Consider the following 21,863-nt stretch of genomic DNA (forward strand, 5'->3'; position numbering starts at 1 on the left):
GGACTATTTGCTTTCCCTGTCCGACGCTGGCCTCAAGTTTACCTCAATCAGAGTCCACCTCAGTGCCATCACTGCGTTTCATGAGCCTATCCTCGGAAAACCTCTCACGGCTCATCCACTGGTTTCCCGGTTCATGAGAGGCCTCTTCAATGTCAAACCACCTCTAAAGCCCCCTCCTGTCGTCTGGGACCTGAATGTGGTTTTATCAGCCCTCATGAAACCCCCATTCGAGCCTCTTGCCACAACTTCGCTCAAATTTCTAACATGGAAGGTGCTTTTCCTCATTGCCATCACCTCTGCCAGGAGGGTTAGTGAGCTGCATGCACTGGTCGCCGATCCACCGTTCACGGTTTTTCACCATGACAAGGTAGTTCTGCGTACCCATCCTAAATTCCTTCCCAAGGTGGTCTCGGCTTTTCACCTCAACCAGTCCATTGTGTTACCTGTCTTTTTCCCTAAACCCCATTCTCACCCTGGGGAACAGGCGTTACACACGCTGGATTGTAAGCATGCCCTTGCATACTATCTTGACCGTACCAGGGCTCACCGCTCGTCCCCTCAGCTCTTTCTGACCTTTGATCCTAACCGTCTAGGTCATCCTTTCTCCAAACGGACGCTTTCCAACTGGCTTGCTGCCTGCATTGCGTTCTGTTACGCTCGGGCAGGTCTATCACTGGAATGTGCTGTCACGGCCCACAGGGTCAGAGCTATGGCTGCTTCTGTGGCTTTCCTCCGTTCCACGCCCATCGAGGAAATCTGCAAGGCTGCCACTTGGTCCTCAGTTCACACGTTCACTACTCACTACTGTCTGGATGCTTTCTCCAGACGGGATGGGCACTTCGGCCAATCTGTGTTACAAAATTTATTTTCCTAATGGCCAACCATCCCTCCTCCCTCTCTGTTAGCTTGGAGGTCACCCATGCGTTAAGAATATGCTGCCTGCTTGTCCTGGGATAAAGCACAGTTACTTACCGTAACAGGTGTTATCCAGGGACAGCAGGCATATATTCTTACGACCCACCCACCTCCTCGGGTTGGCTTCTTAGCTGGCTTACCTTAACTGGGGACCACGCTCTCCTCCGTCGGGCGGGAAGGCACTCGCGCATGCGCGGTACAGCCAACTAGAACTTTCTAGTTAAAAGTGTCCGTACCGGGCCACTGTCGGTGACGTCACCCATGCTTTAAGAATATCTGCCTGCTGTCCCTGGATAACACCTGTTACGGTGCTTTTTGCGTTATGCTACTGGTGACATCATGAGAGAAGAGCTGGTAAAACTGCTGTCTTTGCCTGGAAGAACACAAGGGATAGATATCCACAATGCTGTGATGGAGGCTTTTTCATCACTAGACATAAGTCCAGAAAAAGTGGTTTCAGTTACTAGCGATGGAGCACCTAGCATGGTAGGGACAACATCAGGATTCATTCATTTCTTTGCTAAGGAAGCAAAAAATCCACTGATTCAATTTCACTGCATAATACATCAAGAGGCTCTCTGCGCCAAAGAAAGCAGCAAAAAACTTGACGATGTCCTCAAAGATGTAACAAAAATGGTGAACTTCATCATGGCACGTGCTCTTAATTTTCGACAATTTCAAGCCCTTCTTGATGAGGTTCAGGCACAATGTAACACTTTACTGATGTACAATAATGTCTGGTGGCTGAGCAGAGGACGAGTGTTAGAGAGATTTGTGGCCTGCTTGGAAGAAGTTAGACTATTTATGAACGAAAAGGGGGAAGACTATCCTCAACTCACCAACATGGCCTGGCTTACCAACCTCATGTTCTTTACAGATTTTACTAACCACTTTAATGTACTAAACAAAAAATTACAAGGCATGGGAAAAACAGCAGAAAGCATGTTTAGTGACATCAAAGCTTTTGAGAGAAAATTGCATGTTTTTGAAAAAGACCTAGTGTGGACAGCTAAAATATTTTCCCAACCTAAAAATACATTTGGATAATTCTACAACATTTGTGGACAGTCATAAAAAACACCAGGAAATCCACAAAGCATATTCCACCATTGTAGCCGAAGCAAAGGAGAATTTTAGTAAAAGATTTTCTCAGTTCCGTAAGATGGAGACAACCCTTTCATTTATAACTTCCCCAGAAAAGTCCACATTTGAAGATCTTGATCTTTCCTGCTTACAGTGGTTGGATATTCAAAATTTGGAAATGGAGCTACTGGAATTTCAAGAAAGCTCTATCTGGAAAAGTAAATTCAATGACCTGCGTGCGGCTCTTGAACGTATTGAGTGTGAAAGGGTGACAAATGAAATCACTGCTAGCAGTTCTGAAAATGAAATCCTAAAAGCGTGGAATTCTCTGCCAGACAATTTTAAGTCCATGAAAGCACTTGGGATTGCTCTTCTTACTTTGTTTGGGTCATCCTATGCTTGTGAGCAGCTGTTTTCAGCTTTGAATTATATAAAATCTGATGCTAGAAACAGATTAGCGGATGACATGAGTGCTGCATGTGTTGCTCTGAAATTAACGCACTACGACGAGCCAAGGATTGACAAGTTATCAGCATGCATGCAACAACAAAAATCACATTAATTTTTTTCAGAGCATGCCCAATGCATATGTTTACATGAAGCAGTGTTTTCAGTTTGCAGTTAAGACACTTTCTAAGTTATTTAAATATTATTTAAAGATGTTATTTAAAAAAGGGACTTTACATGGCCCTGTTGTATTCCAATCTGGAATTTCCAATAAAAACGGTTGGTTTAATTGAAAGCTCTTTTGTTTTCTTTACATCATATTATTAGAAATGTAATGATTTAACTATTTTCTAATTTGATTGTAAATTTTACAAAAAAACATGTATAGACTCTTTGGGAATACACACCGAGTCTTGACACAGTTAACAATTTTAAGAAGTTTATCTTTTTTTTTACTCAGGATACATTTGACATGTTATGTGAATAATACATTTAAAATATATTGTGTAACTGAATCAAATTCTTCCTAAATTCATTAAATTGAATTAAATCATTAAAACATTATAAATTGCCAATAAATTGAAATGAAAACCAAAGGATTGTGAATCAAATTGATTCTCTGACAATACAAAGATTCCAACCTTTAAAAATGATGTTACATAGTTCAGGCAACTTTATAAAGAGTTTTTAGATACTAAAATCTTGTTATTAAGGTTTAATTGACGTGCTGGCACTTTGAGGAAATTCTTTGGTTTTGTGCGGCAGTTTGGGCACTCGGGCTCAAAAAGGTTAGCCATCACTAACCTAGAGAAATGTTTAAAAGATATTTTCTTGAAGTTTTGGGGGCCTCAGAAGATTCATTACCTCCTTTATCACGAGTCTATTACTTACCTAATAAGATTAAATTGCTAAAAAAGTCGTCAGATCAAGGATTATTGGATGTATCGGAGTTATTGGAAAAATCTGATAAAGAGTCTATAGAACCAAGTACTTTGATTGTAACAGTAGCTCTCTCTATTGATAAAGTTTGGTTGTTAAAACTATTCTTTAAAAATAGACAGAAAGAATTTATGGGTTGTAAAATGCAGATATTTCCTGATTTATCACGAGAGACCCAAAAGCGTCGCCGTGAATTTCTTATGTTGAAGCCAGGTGTTATATCTTTAGGTGCTACTTTCTATTTACGACATCCTTGTAAGTGTATAGTGCATCACCGATCAGTTAAATATGTTTTCTTTGAGCCTAATCAGTTGACTTCTTTTTTAGCGCTCTCCCGATTGGAGGCAGAAAAACCATAAGCTCTAAGATTATTGATTAATCCCAGCAATCAGCCCTCTAGCTAACTTTATATGAAAGAGTGTACATTTTGTTCAATTCTTTTACTTTTGTTTTCGCTAAGAAATCTTGGATCCAAATTTGAGGACTTTGAGCATTTTAGTTTATACATGATTTAAATGTTATTGGAATGTTTCTTACTCTATGTGGAATTGCTAATTTGCTTTCTGTACAAGATAATTCTTGATTATATGATTTAAAAATCAATAAATATATTTAAACATAACTCAGATTCCAAAGAATCATTAGCATTAATAACTAATTATAGGCCATTTTTGTAAAAATTATGGAAGGATTGGTACATTTTCAACTAATGGAATATCTTAATCAGTTTTCTCTTTTGCATGAATCTCAATCTGGTTTTAGACCTTTGTTTAGCACTGAGACAGTAATTGCGGCCATTTTGGACAATTTACGTTCTTTGTTCAGTAGGGGCCTTAATGCCTTGATTATGCAATTTGATATGAGTTCTGCATTTGATTTAGTGGAACATGGGAAATTGTTACAATGCTTGGATGCTATTGGCATCAGAAGAGAGGTGTTAGACTGATTTCGGGGTTTTCTTATGTCTCGTACCTATCAAGTACGTTTTAATTATGATCTTTCTGGTAATTTGTCTTGCGTTCCCCAGGGGTCTCCATTATCCCCATTGCTTTTTAATGTTTACCGTATTTTCACGTAGATAACGCGCACCCGTGTAAAACGCGCACACGGGTATAGCGCGCGGGAAACCCAAATATATGTTAAAAAAATTTGTATACCGCGCATGCTGTCCGACTCTCCTTTCGCCCGCCCCGACTCTCCTCTGGCCACCCCGAGTCTCCTTTCGCCCGCCCCGACTCTCCTCTCCCCCTTGAAGTCCTGTCCCCACTCTGAAAGCCTGATGCCCCCCCCGACGTCTGATTCACCCCCCCCCCCCCCCCGCAGGACCGCTCGCACCCCCACCCCGAAGGACCGCTCGCACCCCCACCCTGAAGGACCGCTTGCACGTACCCGACTCCCCGACACAATCGGGGCAAGAGGGAGCTCAAGCCCTCTTGCCCCCCCGACTCCCCGCCATGATCGGGGCAAAAGGGAGCCCAAGCCCTCTTGCCCCGCCGACTCCCCAACTCCCCGACAATATCGGGCCAGGAGGGAGCCCAAGCCCTCCTGGCTCTGGCGACCCCCCCCTGCTAGTTGTTCGGGCCAGGAAGGAGCCCAAACCCTCCTGGCCATGGCGACCCCCCTACCCCCACCCCGCACTACATTACGGGCAGGAGGGATCCCAGGCCCTCCTGCCCTCGAAGCAAACCCCCCTCCCCCCAACGACTGCCCCCCCAAGAACCTCCGACCGCCCCCCCGGCCGACCCGCGACCCCCCTGGCCGGCCCCCCACAACACCCCCACCCCCCTTCCCCGTACCTTTGTGTTGTTGGCCGGACAGACAGGAGCCAAACCCGCCTGTCCGGCAGGCAGCCAATGACGGAATGAGGCCGGATTGGCCCATCCGTCCCAAAGCTCCGCCTACTGGTGGGGCTTAAGGCGCCTGGGCCAATCAGAATAGGCCCGGGAGCCTTAGGTCCCTCCTGGGGGCGGGGCCTGAGGCACATGGGTCCAACCCGACCATGTGCCCAAGGCCCCGCCCCCAGGAGGGACCTAAGACTCCCGGGCCTATTCTGATTGGCCCAGGCGCCTTAGGCCCCACCAGTAGGCGGAGCTTTGGGACGGATGGGCCAATCCGGCCTCATTCCGTCATTGGCTGCCTGCCGGACAGGCGGGTTTGGCTCCTGTCTGTCCGGCCAACAACACAAAGGTACGGGGAAGGGGGGTGGGGGTGTCGTGGGGGTCGGCCAGGGGGGTCGCGGGTCGGCTGGGGGGGCGGTTGGAGGTTCTTGAGGGGGCGGTCGTTGGGGGGAGGGGGGTTTGCTTCGAGGGCAGGAGGGCCTGGGATCCCTCCTGCCCGTAATGTAGTGCGGGGTGGGGGTAGGGGGGTCGCCGTGGCCAGGAGGGTTTGGGCTCCCTCCTGGCCCGAACAACTAGCGAGGGGGAGGGTCACCAGAGCCAGGAGGGCTTGGGCTCCCTCCTGGCCCGATATTGTCGGGGAGTTGGGGAGTCGGCGGGGCAAGAGGGCTTGGGCTCCCTTTTGCCCCGATCATGTCGGGGGGGCAAGAGGGCTTGAGCTCCCTCTTGCCCCATCGGTCCTTCGGGGTGCGGGTGCGTGCGAGCAGTCCTTCGGGGTGGGGGTGGTGAATCGGACGTCGGGGGGGGGGAACTATGTTAAAAAAATTTTGTACAACGCGCAAGGCTATGCACGGTTTGTAAAATCGTGTATAACGCGCGCGTTATATGCGTGAAAATGCGGTATATGTCATCATTTGGTGTGCAATTGTCCCAGCTGGGGATAAAGTTATTTAGTTACGCAGATGAGTTTACGATCATTAATCCATTTGCTACTCTCTCTCTCTGAAGACATTAAATTTGATGGAGCAATGGATGACTGAATTTAGACTAAAGCTTAATTCAGAAAAAATGAAATTTTTTTGTAGCTTCACATCACCTCTTTGATACTAAAACATCATTGTGTATCAATAAACTTAGTTATCCTATTCAGTCTACTATGAAGGTTCTGGGTATAATACTGGACCAGGGTTTCACTATGAAGGACCAGGTGGACTCTTTGGTTAGAAAGGGTTTCTTTACTCTTTGGAAGCTTCGGTCCATTAGAGCATATTTTGATATTTCATCATTTATAATTTTGGTACAATCTCTTATATTAAGTCAACTTGATTACTGCAAATTGCCTACTTAGCAATTTCTCAGAAGAATATGCAATGATTGCGAATAGTGCAAAATGTGGAGGTCAGGTTAATTTTTAGTTGAAGAAATACGATCATGTAACACCTTCCTATCAAGTGCTGCATTGGTTGCCGATGGAGGCGCGTGCGAAGTTTAAGTTTGGTTGTTTTTGTTTTAAGGTTTTATTTGGTTTAGCTCCTAAATACATAACTGAGCTTGTCTCTTGCAACCAACAGACTTAAGAGGATATCACACCTGAATTTTGTTTTTCTGCTGGTTAGAGGATGTAAACATAAAAAACATCATCAATATCTTTTTTCATATCAGGCAGCATTATGGGGCAAAGATCTAGAACAATTGCTTCTGCTTACTGATACTTATAGGGAATTTAGGAGACATCTAAAAACATCTGTTTTTGAAATACTTAGGTAGCTGATTTGTAAAATTGTATCATGCAATAATCAGATCTTTTTAGGTTTTTTTAGTTATTGGCTTTTAACTTTTTTGTTTTATTCAATTCTGTTGTATTTTTAACCATTTTAAACCGCATAGAGCTTTGCGGTAAATAAACTATTATTATTATTATTATTATCATTAATGCTGATATGCCTCATTCAAAACGTAAAGGGAATGTATCCTTGTCAGCGAAGACTTCCTCTCCTGCTCAACAGTCTGAGATTTGCCGCTGCCATAGGTCCCACTGTATCGACCAGAAAGTTGTCCGTTGTGTCCTTGGGAAGAAGAGATTTGTTATCTCATCCGGAGGCTTTTCCACCACCGCACCCTGCCTTGCCTGCGACCCAGCTGGGGGAACCTCACGAAAGTGAATTCGTAGGGGAAACACTATTTTGAGGGGCTATTGCCACAAGGAATCCAGGAGAACAGACAGAAAGAACAAAGAGTAACCTCTGAGATTTGTTCCCAATTGGTGAAGCCCGTGGTGGTGACTTTAGAGAGCATTTTGGAAGTTCTCTCAAAGCTATATACTACAGTTATCAAATCTTATCAGGAGGTCACTGCTCTTGTGAGTAATGTAGACAGTTTGGGTGAAAAAATAGATGGCACAAAAAAAGAATGTACCTTTGAACTGAAACAAGTTAAGGATAATGTTAAACCTCTTCAAGATTTAACATCTAGGATTATTAAAGATAAGATGTTGCTAAATAGAAAGATTGAACCAATAGAGAATTACAGTCGTAGATTGAATCTGCATCTTCTGAATTTTCCTAAGTCTCTTGTGATAACTCCCCTGGAAATCTTTTAAGAAATATCTCATTGAGGTTTTGAGATTTTCCCCCTGATAATATTCAGCCAGTGAATCAAATTTATTATTTATCTGTAAAGAAAGACATGGGAGCAAATTCAGAGACAGATGTGAATTTGAATATGAGAGGTTTCAAATGTTACAGATTTATTTAAATCTACATTATCTGAACATCCGAAAGAGCTACTTGTTTCATTTGTTTATAAACAAGATATTAATGCAGTATTAAGACTGTATTTTCATAATTCCCAAGTGTTATTCTATGGGAAAAAGATTTGGACTTTTCCAGATGTGAGAAGACAAACACAGGAGAGAATAAAATTATTTTTGGCTATGGGATATGAAACGGTGACTCTTGTTGCCTCATCTTTGCATGGTTAAATTCCTTGGAATTAAATATATATTTTTTTCACCTAAACACCATGAACATCTTCTCTTGCACCAAGCAGCATCATGGGGTAAAGACCTAGAACAATTGCTTTCGCCCACTACTTATGAGGAATTTAGGAAACGTCTGAAAACATACCTGTTCCTAAAGTATCTAGACAACTGATCCTCTCTTCTCTCTCCCCTCTATAGCGATTAACTTGTTCTATTGATCACTCTCTCCTCAAAAATGGATTTCCTGTCCTATTAACCCTTTTTCTTCCTCCCCTCTTAAAGTCAATCAATTTGTACCTTTGCTTAATCTTTGTAAACCGCATAGAACTTCACGGTATTGCGGTATATAAGCTATTATTATTATTATTATTATTATTAAACAGCTATGAGTCTTTCTGGATTTGAAGAAAGTGGTTTCTGGGACTGTTTAGCTGTAACAGAATGACTAATTAGGAATAATGGAACCTAACCTGCTAGGACAATACCGCCCCCACTCCCCATAGTTAGGAAAAAATTGTTAGAAGAAATGCCCATTCCCTCCTGCCTCAACCCCTCGCTCTTCTTCCCCCCCGAACCACCCCCGTGCCTCTTAAGTGAAGAAGACAACATGAGGGCTGCTCAGTTCCTCCTGCCCTCAGGCTCCATTCCAAAATGGCAGGCCTTCCCAGTTCATCCTAGAATGCACGGGAGAGGCTTGAGTCCCTGATTGGCTTATGAATAGGCATGAGAGATTTGCGTGCAGTGAATGCAGATCTGTCTCATCTCTATCCATTGTAGAGATCCTAAAAATCTGACTGAGTTGAGGACTTCCTGTTCTGTGTTTTTTAGTGTGTTAGTATAGTTGTGCATTTTTATTTTATTTGGTTCAGTATGATTCATTTAGGTTTGAAGATGTAATGTTTTATTATGTTGTTGTAATTTGCTTTGGTCTTGACTTATAAAAGCAGAGTATGAAGTTCCCATAAATAAATAAATGCATCAGTAACTCAACAATGATTTTGAAGTGTCACTTTTCTGAGGATTGATCCCTAATTAAAGGGAAAAGGGTATAGGACTTGTATACCTCTCTTTTGTGATTACACATTCAAAGCAATTTACATATATACAGGTACTTAATTTGGACTTGGGGCATTGGAGGATTAAGTGAATTGCCCAGGGTCACAAGGAGCAGCTCTGTTATTCAATCCCACTAGGCCCAGCTGGAGATACCACTCTCCTCTGCCTAATCCCTTCATTTTCTGATGTTTTTCTACATACCTGTATCTACGTATAGAAAATCTCAGTCTAACTGTAGTTGCAACCCCAGTGGGGATGCAACCACAGTTGGGTTGCAACTCTGCAGTATCCTAGCCCCAGTCAGCCTGGCTTAGGAGCCATATCCAGATTCTGTGCATAGCAGTGCACAGCACTTTCTACTAAAATGCCAGGGTGGTCTAAATTCAAATAGGTTTTTTTCTGCAGTGACTTGGAGTGGGGGAGAGACAGAGAGGTTGCAGTGTAATGAAAATCTTCCTCTAAGTAAATATTTCCCCATGGTAGTTTGTATGTAAAGGGTAAAAGCTCAGACTGGAGGAAAGCAAGCCATGCTACCGACGGAGGAGAAGGAACTGTGAGAGGCTTGCATGTTAGCAGCTCCTGGTAGTAGCACTAGTCTTACATTCCAAAGTTGTTTGGTATTAGAGAGAAAAATAAACAACAATAAAAATATTTTTCTTAGTTGACTTTAATGTAGGCACAAACTGGAATATATTCATGTGTCTCAGTAATTGGCAGAAAGATCTGTGACAAATGGACTCTCCAAGGTCGGTCTGATTTTATAGTTCATCTTCATTAATTCATCTGAGATTGCAGTTGAATTTTTCTGAATACCAGAATATGATAGTGTAAGGTTTGTGTTTCTGCTACAGTTCTTTGAAGTGGAGTAATTACTTGTCACCTGGTTTATGTTTAACAATACTCATCCACTAGAAAAAACCCTCTGAGGCTTACACTGTCTGGTAGTGGTTATCTTCATTAAGGGAGCACACTGCTCAGCTTGTACTGTGCTATAGTGTTTCCTTCCATAATCATATAGTGCACATTCCAGAGACATAGATGTTTAATCCTTTATTATGCATTCTTTCTGTCTTGTCTGCAGCGTGGCAGTGTGCAAGTTTAGCAATTCTGGTGATGACTGGCATGTGCTGGTCGGCGTAGCTAAGGACCTGATCCTGAACCCCCGCTCTGTTGCTGGTGGCTTCATCTATACTTACAAATTGGTGAATGCTGGTGAGAAACTTGAATTCCTACATAAGGTAAAATCTCTTATCTATTTTGTGTCTTCACAGCAGTGAAAGGGGGGAATTGGAATGACACGGGGAAAAAAATTTGTCCCCGTCACTGCCCCGTCTCCACAACCACCGTCCCTGTCACCACCCTGTCCCTGCGACTATTATCCCCGCAGCATCCATACAAGCCTTAGTACTGCAATATTTAGCTTATTCCTTCCTTATAAATCAAAGTTCTGGCTGCTGAACTAAAGAGAGAGATGTTCAGCTGGCAGGGCTTTGTTTTTGAATTTTTATAAATACAACTAATATACTACTTTATCCTAAAGCAAAAAAATAAATAAATAAATATAATTTTTTTTTTCTACCTTTGTTGTCTGGTTTCTTCTTCCCTCATCTTCTCATTCAATTCCTTCCATCCACTAACTGTCTTCTCTCTGCATCTTCCATTTGCCCTGTTACTGTGCCTCTCCCTTCACACACACACCCCTAATTGGTCTGGCACCCGTCTTCTCCCCTCCGCTTTCCCAAAGTCTGGCATCTCTATCTTCTCCCTACTCTCTCTTCCCCATTCCCTTCAGCGTCTTCTCCCTACTCTGTCATCCTCATTTCCCTTCAGCATCTTCTCTCCACTCTCTGTTCCCCCATTTCCCTTCAGTGTCTTCTCCCCACTCTCTCTTCCCCATTTCCCTTCAGTGTCTTCTCCCCACACTCTCTTCCCCATTTCCCTTCAGTGTCTTCTCCCCACTCTCTTTTCCCCATTTCCCTTCAGTGTCTTCGCCCCACTCTCTCTTCCCCATTTCCCTTCAGCGTCTTCTCCCCACTCTCTCTTCCCCATTTCCCTTCAGCGTCTTCTCCCCATTCTGTCTTTCCCATTTCCCTTCAGCGTCTTTTCCCCCATTTCCCTTCAGCATCTTCTCCCCCATTTCCCTTCAGCATCTTCTCCCCCATTTCCCTTCAGCATCTTCTCCCCATTCTGTCTTTCCCATTTCCCTTCAGCGTCTTCTCCCCACTCTGTCTTCTCCCCTGTCCTTTCAACATCTTCCCCCTGTCCTTTCTGCGTCTTCCCCATTTCCTTTCAGCATCTTCTCCCCACTCTGTCTTCCCCATGTCCTTTCAGCGTCTTCTCCCCACTGTCCTTTCAGCATCTTCTCCCCACTATCTATTCCTCATTTCCTTTCATCATCTGTTCCTTTCCTCCACCACCCTTCTCTCTCGCCACCTCACCGCCCTTCGGCACCCCTCGCGCAACCGCCTCCCTCCTTTCTACCTACCCGAATCTATCTATCTATGTCCCTCCCTCCCCTTTACCTTTGCGGCGCGTTTTGAGTAACTTCTTCAAAGCCGTCGGAGCTTGTAAGCAGTAGCGTGTGTGGGCGGTAGCTTCTCTTCTGACGCAACTGGTTGCATCAGAGGAGAAGCTACCATCCACTCACGCACGCAACTGCATGAACACTCCAGCGGCTTTCAACAAGCTACTCAAACCTTAATATGTGCCACAAAGGTAAGGGGGAGGGAGGGAGATGCATGGACTGTGCGAGGGGTGCCGAAGGGCATTGAGGTGGCGAGAGGGAAGGGTGGATGCTGCAGGGGCGGGGTGGTGAAGGGGACGGCGGGGACAGGGCGGTGAAGGGTATGGTGATCCAGTGACGTGGACAGATTTTTTCCCCGTGTCATTCTCTAGAACAATCTTTAAACGTTTTAACCACAAAGAAAAAAAGAAATTACCTATATTACAACATATTTTAAGTTTTCATTTGAACATCTGCCTCTTTATCTAACAGGAATCTTTCTAGCTGATCGGATTCAAAAAAAGCATATGAAATATTTAAATAAGTAACCATAAATTTGGTTGGAAATTTTAGAAAAAAAGTTGCTCCCAATGATAATACTCGAGATTTATATTGTAATTTCTGGCCACATAACAAGGAATCTTTTTTCAGAAAATAATTTTTCAAAACAATACTTTTACAGTTCTCCGAGGAGAAGGTAACCAGGAGGGTGACTCATTCAGAAATTTCATCCTGAGTAGTTTCAAGAAATAAAGTTAGATTTTCCAGTGGATCTTTTTTCTGTTCAAATCCTTTAGAAATACCTTCCTCTTGGTTAACTATCCCTCTGACTGGGAGATAGAAACATTTGTTCAATACTATAGTTTCAGCATTGCTCATTTCTAGAACCTCTTTAAAATACTTTCTAAGTAGTATCTCTGCCTAGAGCAATGGACATATTGGAAAATTCAATATTCTCAGATTAGAGGCTCTCATATGATTTTCCATTATTTCACATTGCCTATGCAACCAAAGACTATCTTTAATTGCTGAAGTACTAGTTTGTTGTAACAATCCAATCTGAGATTCTGATTTCTTTAATGCTCCTTCTAATACATTAATTTTCTCATCCAGAATTTTCATTTTAGACACTACTTGATCTGAAAAGCACAAAGCTTTTGTACTGGACCCTGTAATAAAGCTCTTAACCACTGTCTATACATCCATAAGAGTTATATTCTGAGGTATTTCTTCATTAGACAGATTTTCAATAGGAAACTCAACTGGTTGAAATTTAGTATCCACTAATGAGGATTCCAAATATGGTTGTTGTAACAATTGGTCTGAAGCTATCTTCTCTCCTATAGGGAGACTACCATTTGGACAAGTCTCCCCAGAAGAGAAGCATGAGACGGGTGGACCCGGGAAAATCCTTTCCCCAGAACTTATTAGGCACCTGATAAATTTCCTGCAATAGGAGACGAAGAGATAGGCTTAGAAGCCAATACTAGATGTCTTTCTATAGGGCCTGGAAGAGTTGGAGAACTCGATTGTAACAATTTAGGTTTTACTTTATGCTTCCCCTTACTCACAAAAAGACCAAGAAGAAATAATGAAATCAGTCAATCCATATTCTATGCTCCACCGAGGCTCCAAAGAGGCTTATAAGGGGCATGGCACATCCATTTGGCCACACCGCAATCTTATCTCCGATGCTTACCCCTCCCACTGATGTCGGCAAGGGGCCTCGGGAACAGGTGGTAAAAGTAAAACAAAGCCGCCGAGTATCTCCATTCCTCCAGGCAGTAGTGTCTCCTCTCTCTCCGTCAGCTGCAAGAAGCGGCAAGATCTTATCACCGGTGCGTGCCCCTTCCACTGACATCAGCAAGGGGCCTTGGGAACAGATGATAAAAGTAAAACAAAGCCGCTGAGTATCTCCTCTCCTCCAGGCAGTAGTGATTCCTCTCTCTCCCCTGTATGCAGATTCTTTAAATCCATGCACCTTGTGGATTTAATCTCTGCAAGAATTGAAGCTGCAGATGGAACAGCTGTTCATGAGGAATGTTCCCTCATGCCACAATCTTCCTCTTTTCCTGATCATCCTGACATGCGGATTCTTACAGATATCTGGAAGACTCCTGAGGGTCCCTTGAAATGTGCTCGAGCCATACCGCAGCTTTATCCCATAGTAGATGGCTTTAACAAGTGCTTTATTTTCTCGAAGGTGGATTCTTCGGTGGCACAGGTTACCAAGTGCACATCACCCCCCAGCAATGGGGGGGGGGGGTCATGAAGGATTCCAGAAACAACACATGGTTTCAACTTTAAGCATCTGTTTGATTCAACCGTGGATGATGTTAAAGTGGTGATGGCCTCGTTCTTCGTGACTCGGGCATGCCATTTCAAGCTGCGCCAAGATCCTGACACTGTGGTGCTTCGTGATTTGGATTTTCTCATCTCATGGATTACATGGCTGATGCCTTGTATGACATCTTGAAAGTCCATACTCAGGGTCTTCCACAGGACAACAGTCCTTTTCGCCTGCCAGACCGCGCTTCCGCAGGTCTCGCTGTCAGCTGTCCGCATCAAGTCGGCCGGTGGCTTCCGCTAAGAAACAGTTCTGATGCCTCTGCACATCCTCTATTTTTTCAGTAACAGCCCCCTCACTCTGGAATCCTATTCCAACCTATATAAGAGAAGAAAACCAATTTAACTACTTCAAATCAAAAATAAAATCCTTCCTATTGACTGATGCTTTTGAAGTCTGAAACCTTATCTTCTGGGCCAGCTCAGATAAAAACTAAAATTTAACCTTCCAGGCACAGCTCAGACAAGATCTCCCCTCCCCTATGTACTTACCTTAAATGTTCTATATATTTTATGGATTTTCCCCCTTATCCTCCTTAGATGAGGTACTTCCAGTGAATGAATCAAAGACTTGATTCAGGCCTTATAATGAACTATCAGCTTGTTAAGACTATACAAGCATGTTTTGTAGAGATACATTTATTGCATCAAGTGAAACCGATGTTGTCTCCTTTTGATTTCCGTACTGTTGTACAGGTGATGGTACTGTCGAGGCTTGATTATTGCAGTGCCCTGTACCTTGGAATAACTAAGATGAGGTGCAGGGCACTGCAAGTTGTACAAAATTCAGCGGCCAGATTGATAACAGGGTGTAATGTGAACATATTTCGACGTTCCCGTCTCTAACAATTTCATTGGTTGCCAGTAGCATTCAGAGTTCAGTACAAAGCAGTGATGATCTGTCCTCAATTCCTGTACTATTTAAGAGCAAGATGGCCAACTAGCTACCAAAAAGAACATTGCGCTCTGAGAATTCAGCCCTATTAAAGGCAAACATTAATCCAAAATATGTTGAAACCAGCGCAGTGACCTTTTGTTGTGCAGGGATGAAACTGTGGAACTCACTTGTGGGGCAAATACAGAAATGTGAAAAAGGCACATGGGGGAAATTACTTAAAACACAATTGTTTGTAAATGCCTTTTTATAGACATTAATTGATTCTAGAGATTCTGTATGTAATTGCTTGTATAGGCCTTTTCTGGCATCGACTTCACTGCTGCTGATTTTTTGAGTTGTTTACTTATGTTTGTGTTTTATTTTGTTTTATAAGCTTATGTATGTAATATGTACTACTACTACTATTAATTACTTCTATAACGCTACCAGACGCACGAAGCGCTGTACAGAGTCACAAAGAGTAAGAAAACAGTCCCTGCTCAAAAGAGCTTACAATCTAAACAGGCAAGACAGACAAACCAAGATGTCATGGATACAGTTAAGGGGAACGGTTTAGGTTTTAAATGGAATAGAAATTTGTAAAATAAATAAATCCTCCTGTCTCCAATATGTTTGTAATGTTCTGTCAGCATAGATTTGTATTATTAGTTTGTAAATCCTCTTCTTTTTTTTCCCCCCCCCCCACTATTTTATATTCTGTACACTGCTTAGAAGTATGATAAGCGGTATAACAAATTTTAAATAAACTAAAACTAAGCTAAACTTTCTGGCGGAATGGAAGGCCATCACCTCTGGTAGCTGGGTTCTGGAGGTTCTCAAAGATGGCTACAAATTGGAGTTTCTCTGTCCTTTGACCAAGTATTTTCTGGATTCCCCTGAGGGCCACCCTGAGAAGGTGGTTCGGGTACAGGCCACAGTCCACAGACTTTTGGATATTGCGGCAATCAAACCCATGCCAGAGCGAGACTCGGGCTCTGGAAGATACTCGATATACTTCATCATTCCAAAGAAAGGATCTGATGATTGGCGACCAATTATGGACCAATTGTGGAACTCAAGGTGGTCAATGCAGCCCTGAAAGTTCCTTAATTCCACATGGAGACGGTGCACTCAGTGATCGCATCGGTGGAACCGGGGGAGTTTCTAGCTTCCCTGGATCTGACAGAGATCTATCTCCACATTCCCATTTTCCCGGACCATCAGAAGCATCTGCGATTCCTTGTTTTGGGACAAGATTTCCAGTATTTTCGGCACTGCCCTTTGGATTGACGACTGCACCCTGGACCTTCACCAAAGTGATGATGGTGGTGGTGGCGGCCCACCTCTGCACCCTGGGTGTTCTGGTTCACCCGTATCTGGACGACTGGTTGATCAGAGCCTCTCTGTCCGAGGGATGTCAGGCTGTCCAGCTGGTGGTACAGTTGCTGCAACGTCTAGGCTAGGTGTTGAACTTCAGGAAGAGTCACCCCGAGCCCACCCAGGATTTGGAGTACCTGGGAGTTTGATTTCACACGAGTCAGAACAAAGTATTTCTACCTGTGTCCCATCAGGAAAAGCTACAGCAGGTTATCAGGGACCTTCTGGCCACTCCGATCCCAACAGCTTGGCAGTATCTCTGGGATCTGGGGACCATGGTAGCAATGATCGATATAGTCCCATGGCCCAGAACCCATCTGCATCTGCTGCAGGAAGCTCTGCTTTCACACTGGAATCTGCAGCGGGACCTTTTCCATGCACCCCTGCCCTGGACGATGGTGGCACGCAACAGTGTAATGTGTGGTGGTTGCTGTCCAGGGGATTTCCGCTCCAGATCTCAGATTGGGTGATCCTGTCAATAGATGCGAGTCTCAAAGGCTGGGGAGCAGTGTACATGACTGTCCCGGTTCAGGGCCGGTGGGTGCCCTCAGAGTGCAAGTGGTCGATCAATCGCCTGGAACTGTGGACACTTCGAGGGTCATCTCCATCATTGAGCAGATGCTCTGCTGCTCTTTTAGTGGATGGTGCTGTCTGCGGTGCACTTAACAGGAGTGGACAACGTTCAAGCAGACTTTATCAATGAGACACTGGACTTCGAAGAGTGGTCTCTCATAGAGCGTTCAATTGCATAATGGATCAGTGGGGGTGTCCCACGTTCGACCTCATGGCGACTGCAGCCAACAGGAGGGCCGATCGGTTCTTTAGTCTTTGTCAAGATGCCGTCAGCGAAGGCCTGGACACTCTGGTTCAGCCCTGGCCCTGGGAGGTTCTTTTTTATGACTTCCCTTCGTGGCCCCTAATAGGTCATCTGTTGAGGTGGATAACGGACCACGAGGGTACAGTGATTTTGATGGCACCCTATTGGCTGAGGAGGCCGTAGTATGCTGACTTTGTTCAGCTCCAGCAGGATCGGGGGCTCCGGTTACTTTGTCATTCTTGCTTCCTCTCACAGGGTCCGATTGCGATGCAGGATCCAGACCGCTTTGGTCTTACGGCATGGCTCTTGACTGGCTGGGGATATTATTCAACGATGATTGCCATGTTGCTTCACAGCAAACAGACGTCCACAGTGGAGGCCTATGCAAAGGCTTAGAGGTGTTACCAAACCCGGTAAATACTGAGACAGTTGGATCCTTCTCTTCCCTCAATTTCTCAGGTCCTGTAATTTCTGCAGGATGACCTGAAGAAAGATCTAGCAGTAGCTTCACTCTGGGTTCAGATTGCTGGTCTTTCGTGTATGGGCCCTCCTTCCCTGGGGGGGGGGGGGGGGCATTGGCAGTTCATCTGGATGTGGTTCATTTTCTGTGTTGAGACTAAGGCCTTCCTTAGGCCTTCCCTATCTGAACTGGAACCTAGATCTGGTTCTTCACTCTCTGGCTCCAAATATGGTTGTTGTAACAATTGGTCTGAAGCCTCTAGAACAGGCGTCTCTGATGGATCTCACGATCAAGATGGTCTTCCTGAGGGCTATTACTTCAGCCCACAAGGTTTCGGAGCTTCAGGCTCTCTCCTACTGGGATCTCTTTCTGCGTATTACGGATTCCATTGTGATGCTGCATACTGTTTCTTCCTTTCCTCCAAAATTGGTTTCCGCTTTCCATGTGAATCGGGAAGTCCGACTTCTCGCTTTTGCTTTTGCTTCTTTTGGTTCAAGGGAGCAGGACCTGGTGTTGCAGTCCTTGGATGTGTGCAGCAGTTTATTGAGGTATCTTGAGGTCACCAACGTGTTTCACCTCTCTGACCACCTGTTTGTTTTGGCAGGTCCTGCCTGCAGAGGGAAGCAAGCTTCTAAGGCTACCTTTTCCAGGAGGATTTGAATGGCTATTTCTGCGGCCTATGTGGCAGCTTGAAAGAAGCCCCCCCACGGTTACGTGCTCATTCGACCAGAGGTTTTCATCCTCTTGGGCAGAGTTGTTGGCTGTTTCTCTGGACGAAATTTGCATACATTAACCAAGTTTTACAAGATCGATGTAGCAGCCAAGCAGGATGCTGCTTTTGGTGCTTCCGTTTTGGCAGTGGGCTCATCAGTCCCACCCTGAATTTTTGGGACTGCTCTGTTACATCCCACTGGTCCCGGAATAAAGTGGGATTGTACAAGAACAAAAGATTAGGTTTTTACTTTTGCTAATCTTCTTTCTTGTAAATTTGCACTTTATTCCGGGAACTCACCCTATACTTGCTGATTCGTCAGTTGTCTGCCTTACGCGTACTAGTAAGCTGGTTTTCTGTTTTCTGTCCCGCCTTTATAATAGTGCCATCAGACTGGGTTTAGCACTTAATTTGGGAGGATCCCTAATTCAGGCATCCCCTTCTGACAGTTTGGGCTGTTTTTCCCTATAGCACTGTTTTGTTCAGGTTTCCAGTGTTTCATAACCTGTTATTTCGTTTTTCATTGTTTATTTTGTTTTTATGAGCAGAATTAATTTGCTTGCTGGGGAGTTTCCTGTTCCTCTCTCTCTCTCTTGTTCTTATTATCCAGGTACATTAGATAGAGTGTGAGCCCGCTGGGACAGATAGGGGAAAATGCTTGAATTCCTGAAATAATTTGTAATCTGCATAGAATTGTAGGATATGCAGAATATAAACAAATAAATTAAGAAATACAATCTACAGATATTCCTGGCTGCTTTAAGACTGACTGGTGAGCACAGGAGCATGTTCAGTGATGAGATATGAAGGGGAGGGGTTAAAAGCCACTGAAATTTTAAGGCTTCCTTCAGATCCTGGCAGGTAGAGGGAAATAACCCACTGGTCCCAGAATAAAGTGTGGGCTTGCAAGAAAGACGATTAGCAAAGGTAAGAATTTAATCTTTTGATAGGATGCTCTTGAATAGTTTGTTTTGTGAGGTAAAGCCTATATGTCTGAACAGTGCACATATGTGTTTTATTCTCCTGGATAGACAACAGTGGAGGAAGTGCCTGCTGCCATCGCCCCCTTCCAGGGTCGCATTCTTGTTGGAGTGGGTAAGCTGCTGCGTGTCTATGATCTGGGAAAGAAGAAGCTGCTCAGGAAATGTGAAAATAAGGTAAGGGATTTCTAGGAATCTAATGAAGCCTTAGCCCCTAATTCTACAAGATTTCAATGTGACCATGGGTATATCACTTTTCCTCCTGGTGCTTTAAATTATTTCTCTGCAATGTGGGACTTAAATAATACATGCATAAATACTAAACAAGTAGACCAACTGAGTAGGTCAAGAAGGATTTAATCATGAAGTGGAACTTAAACAGAGTTTCATTCAACTCTGACCTCCTTGTTGGGCATACTAGATGGGACCATGCAGGTCTTAATTTGCCAATATTTACTGTGTTACTATGTTTTATGGGAAGCTGAAAAGCACAGCTGGCAGTACTTAGTGACCAAGTGTAGTGAAAAGGGTGTAATCTTTGGGGTTGAGGGCCAGATAGTAAGGTTTCCTGTGCAATAGATGAGTCATTCTAGACATGTGGGATATCTCCCAAAGGCCGTGAGTCATCTGCAGAAGGAATCCACTCCTGATTTTTTTCTGTCACTCCTCTACTTTACTGAGAGCTCTATTGCTGCCTGTAGTTTTCCCTTTGCATACGAGCCTAAAGGAGTGTTTCTGTTCTGTTCTCCCCTTTTTCTTATTTTCTTTGGTGTTTTTTGTCCCTTTTCGGGGTTTTCTTTGTACTTGGAACATTTTTTTCAGTTCTGCCTGCATAGAGAAGTCGCAGGCTCCGTTATGCAGCTTGACAGGCTGAACCCTGGTGGTACCTGTTAGCCATCCTGCATTTGTTTTGTTGGAGCTCAGGGCTTCCCCACTTTTTCCTCACCTTCTGTTTAGCAGGGGTTCAAGCGCAGGCTGTTAGGCATATGTTGGAGGCTCAGCGGTATCTCACAGGGCGCCGGCTGCGTTTTCGCCTGCACCCTTTCCTTTAGCATGTCCGTTGGTCCGTGGGAGTGGAGGTATGGTCAGGCACCATGTCTGACTGGCAGCCCGAAGGTCAGCATCGAAGAGGCATTCCCAGTATGAGACAGTGATTCTGTGATTCCAACTACTGTAAGAGAGCTGAGGCAGGCTGCAGCACATTTCCAGCACAGGTTACAGTGAGTAAGGCTGTCGCAGCCTGCGAGGTGGATTGGGTGGGCTCTGAATTTCACAGTTTGAGGTTTCTGCATGTCCCCCTGTGTTCCCCCATCTGAAAAATCCTACCATAAAATCGCTGTTTTTGTAGTTTGGTAAAGGTGAAAAATATTTTGATTTTGGTGTAAATTTCTTAATGGTGGCTGTCTTTGACTTTTAGCAATCTTTTTTTCAAAAGTTCCCTGCACTTCCAAAACTAATTTTTGCCTCATATCTTGTTGGGATGGAGTCCTTCTGCTCTTCTTCAAATACTTGCCAGGATTTCACAAATTTAGCACCTCCAGACTGCCATGTGGCATACCTGGGAGAGGCAGCAGTGCCATGCTTAACTTAACTTCTTCCCTATCTTAGCAGGTGACTAAGTAGGCGGCTAGCCCATTGGGGCAGCCATTTCTTTTTTTCAGAGCTTGGCAAAGCTGAAAGTTCTGTGCAAAAGGACACGGACACCCTGCAGCCCAAGAAATGTAAGGTCAGGTCATCTATAGGTGACTCTACTCCCCAGGGTTCAGAAGCCTTCTCAGAATTTATGATATTTTTTTGGAATACCTTTAAGGATAGCCGTGCTTCTCCGCAGTCCCGCTCCGCCTCTGACTTGTCTCTCAGCGATTTTGCCTTTTTAGGCATGTCCTCTTCTTAGCCACTGTTCTTGAGTTAGCTGACCCTGATTTGGGCGATGCTATGTTGATGATCAGCTTGCATGCCCCTTGTTTTCTGGGACACTCTTCCTATGGCAGGGGACTCGGGACAGTATTCCAGATCTTTGGATCCTTCTCTGGCTTTAGAACCTGGAGATGATCCCATGATTCTGCGTTTATTTAAGTCTGCTTTGCCTGATCTCATTTCAGAGACTTTGCAGGAGCTGAATTTAGTCACTCAGCCAGCTCCTTCTACCTCCTCCTTTCTCCTTTGTGGAGTACTACGAGCTCAATCTTCCACTTTTCCCTGGCATCTTAGTATGAGCATTCTGGACTCGAAGCAAGGCACTCTCAAGGTGGCGAGAGCTATGTCCTGTTTGTACCCTATGCAGCAGGAGTGCCAGCAACTTCTTAAAAACATAAACATTGCCTCTGCTGGGTCAGACCAGAGGTCCATCATGCCTAGCAGTCTGCTCACGCGGCGGCCCATCGGGTCAAGGACCTGTATAGTATTCTTCTTATACCCTTCTATCCCTTTTTCCTTCAGGAAATTATCTAATCCTTTCTTGAACCCCGATATCGTGCTCTATCATATCACACCCTCTGGAAGCTCATTCCAGGTGTCCACCACCCTTTGGGTGAAG

The 21,863-nt window shown here is 44.3% G+C and overlaps 1 protein-coding gene across 1 annotated transcript in view; it reads left to right on the plus strand.

Moving 5' to 3' along the window:
* The window catches only part of SF3B3 (splicing factor 3b subunit 3), a 307,537-nt gene that overhangs the window by 251,711 nt on the left and 33,963 nt on the right, over positions 1-21,863 (plus strand). Inside the window, exons 20-21 of the mRNA XM_033940443.1 lie at positions 10,337-10,493; positions 19,379-19,504. Coding sequence (XP_033796334.1) covers positions 10,337-10,493; positions 19,379-19,504 — 283 coding nt within the window. The remainder of the gene's footprint in view (positions 1-10,336; positions 10,494-19,378; positions 19,505-21,863) is intronic.

The sequence above is a fragment of the Geotrypetes seraphini genome, chromosome 4 (assembly GCF_902459505.1).
Source record: "Geotrypetes seraphini chromosome 4, aGeoSer1.1, whole genome shotgun sequence".
Lineage (NCBI taxonomy): Eukaryota > Metazoa > Chordata > Amphibia > Gymnophiona > Dermophiidae > Geotrypetes > Geotrypetes seraphini.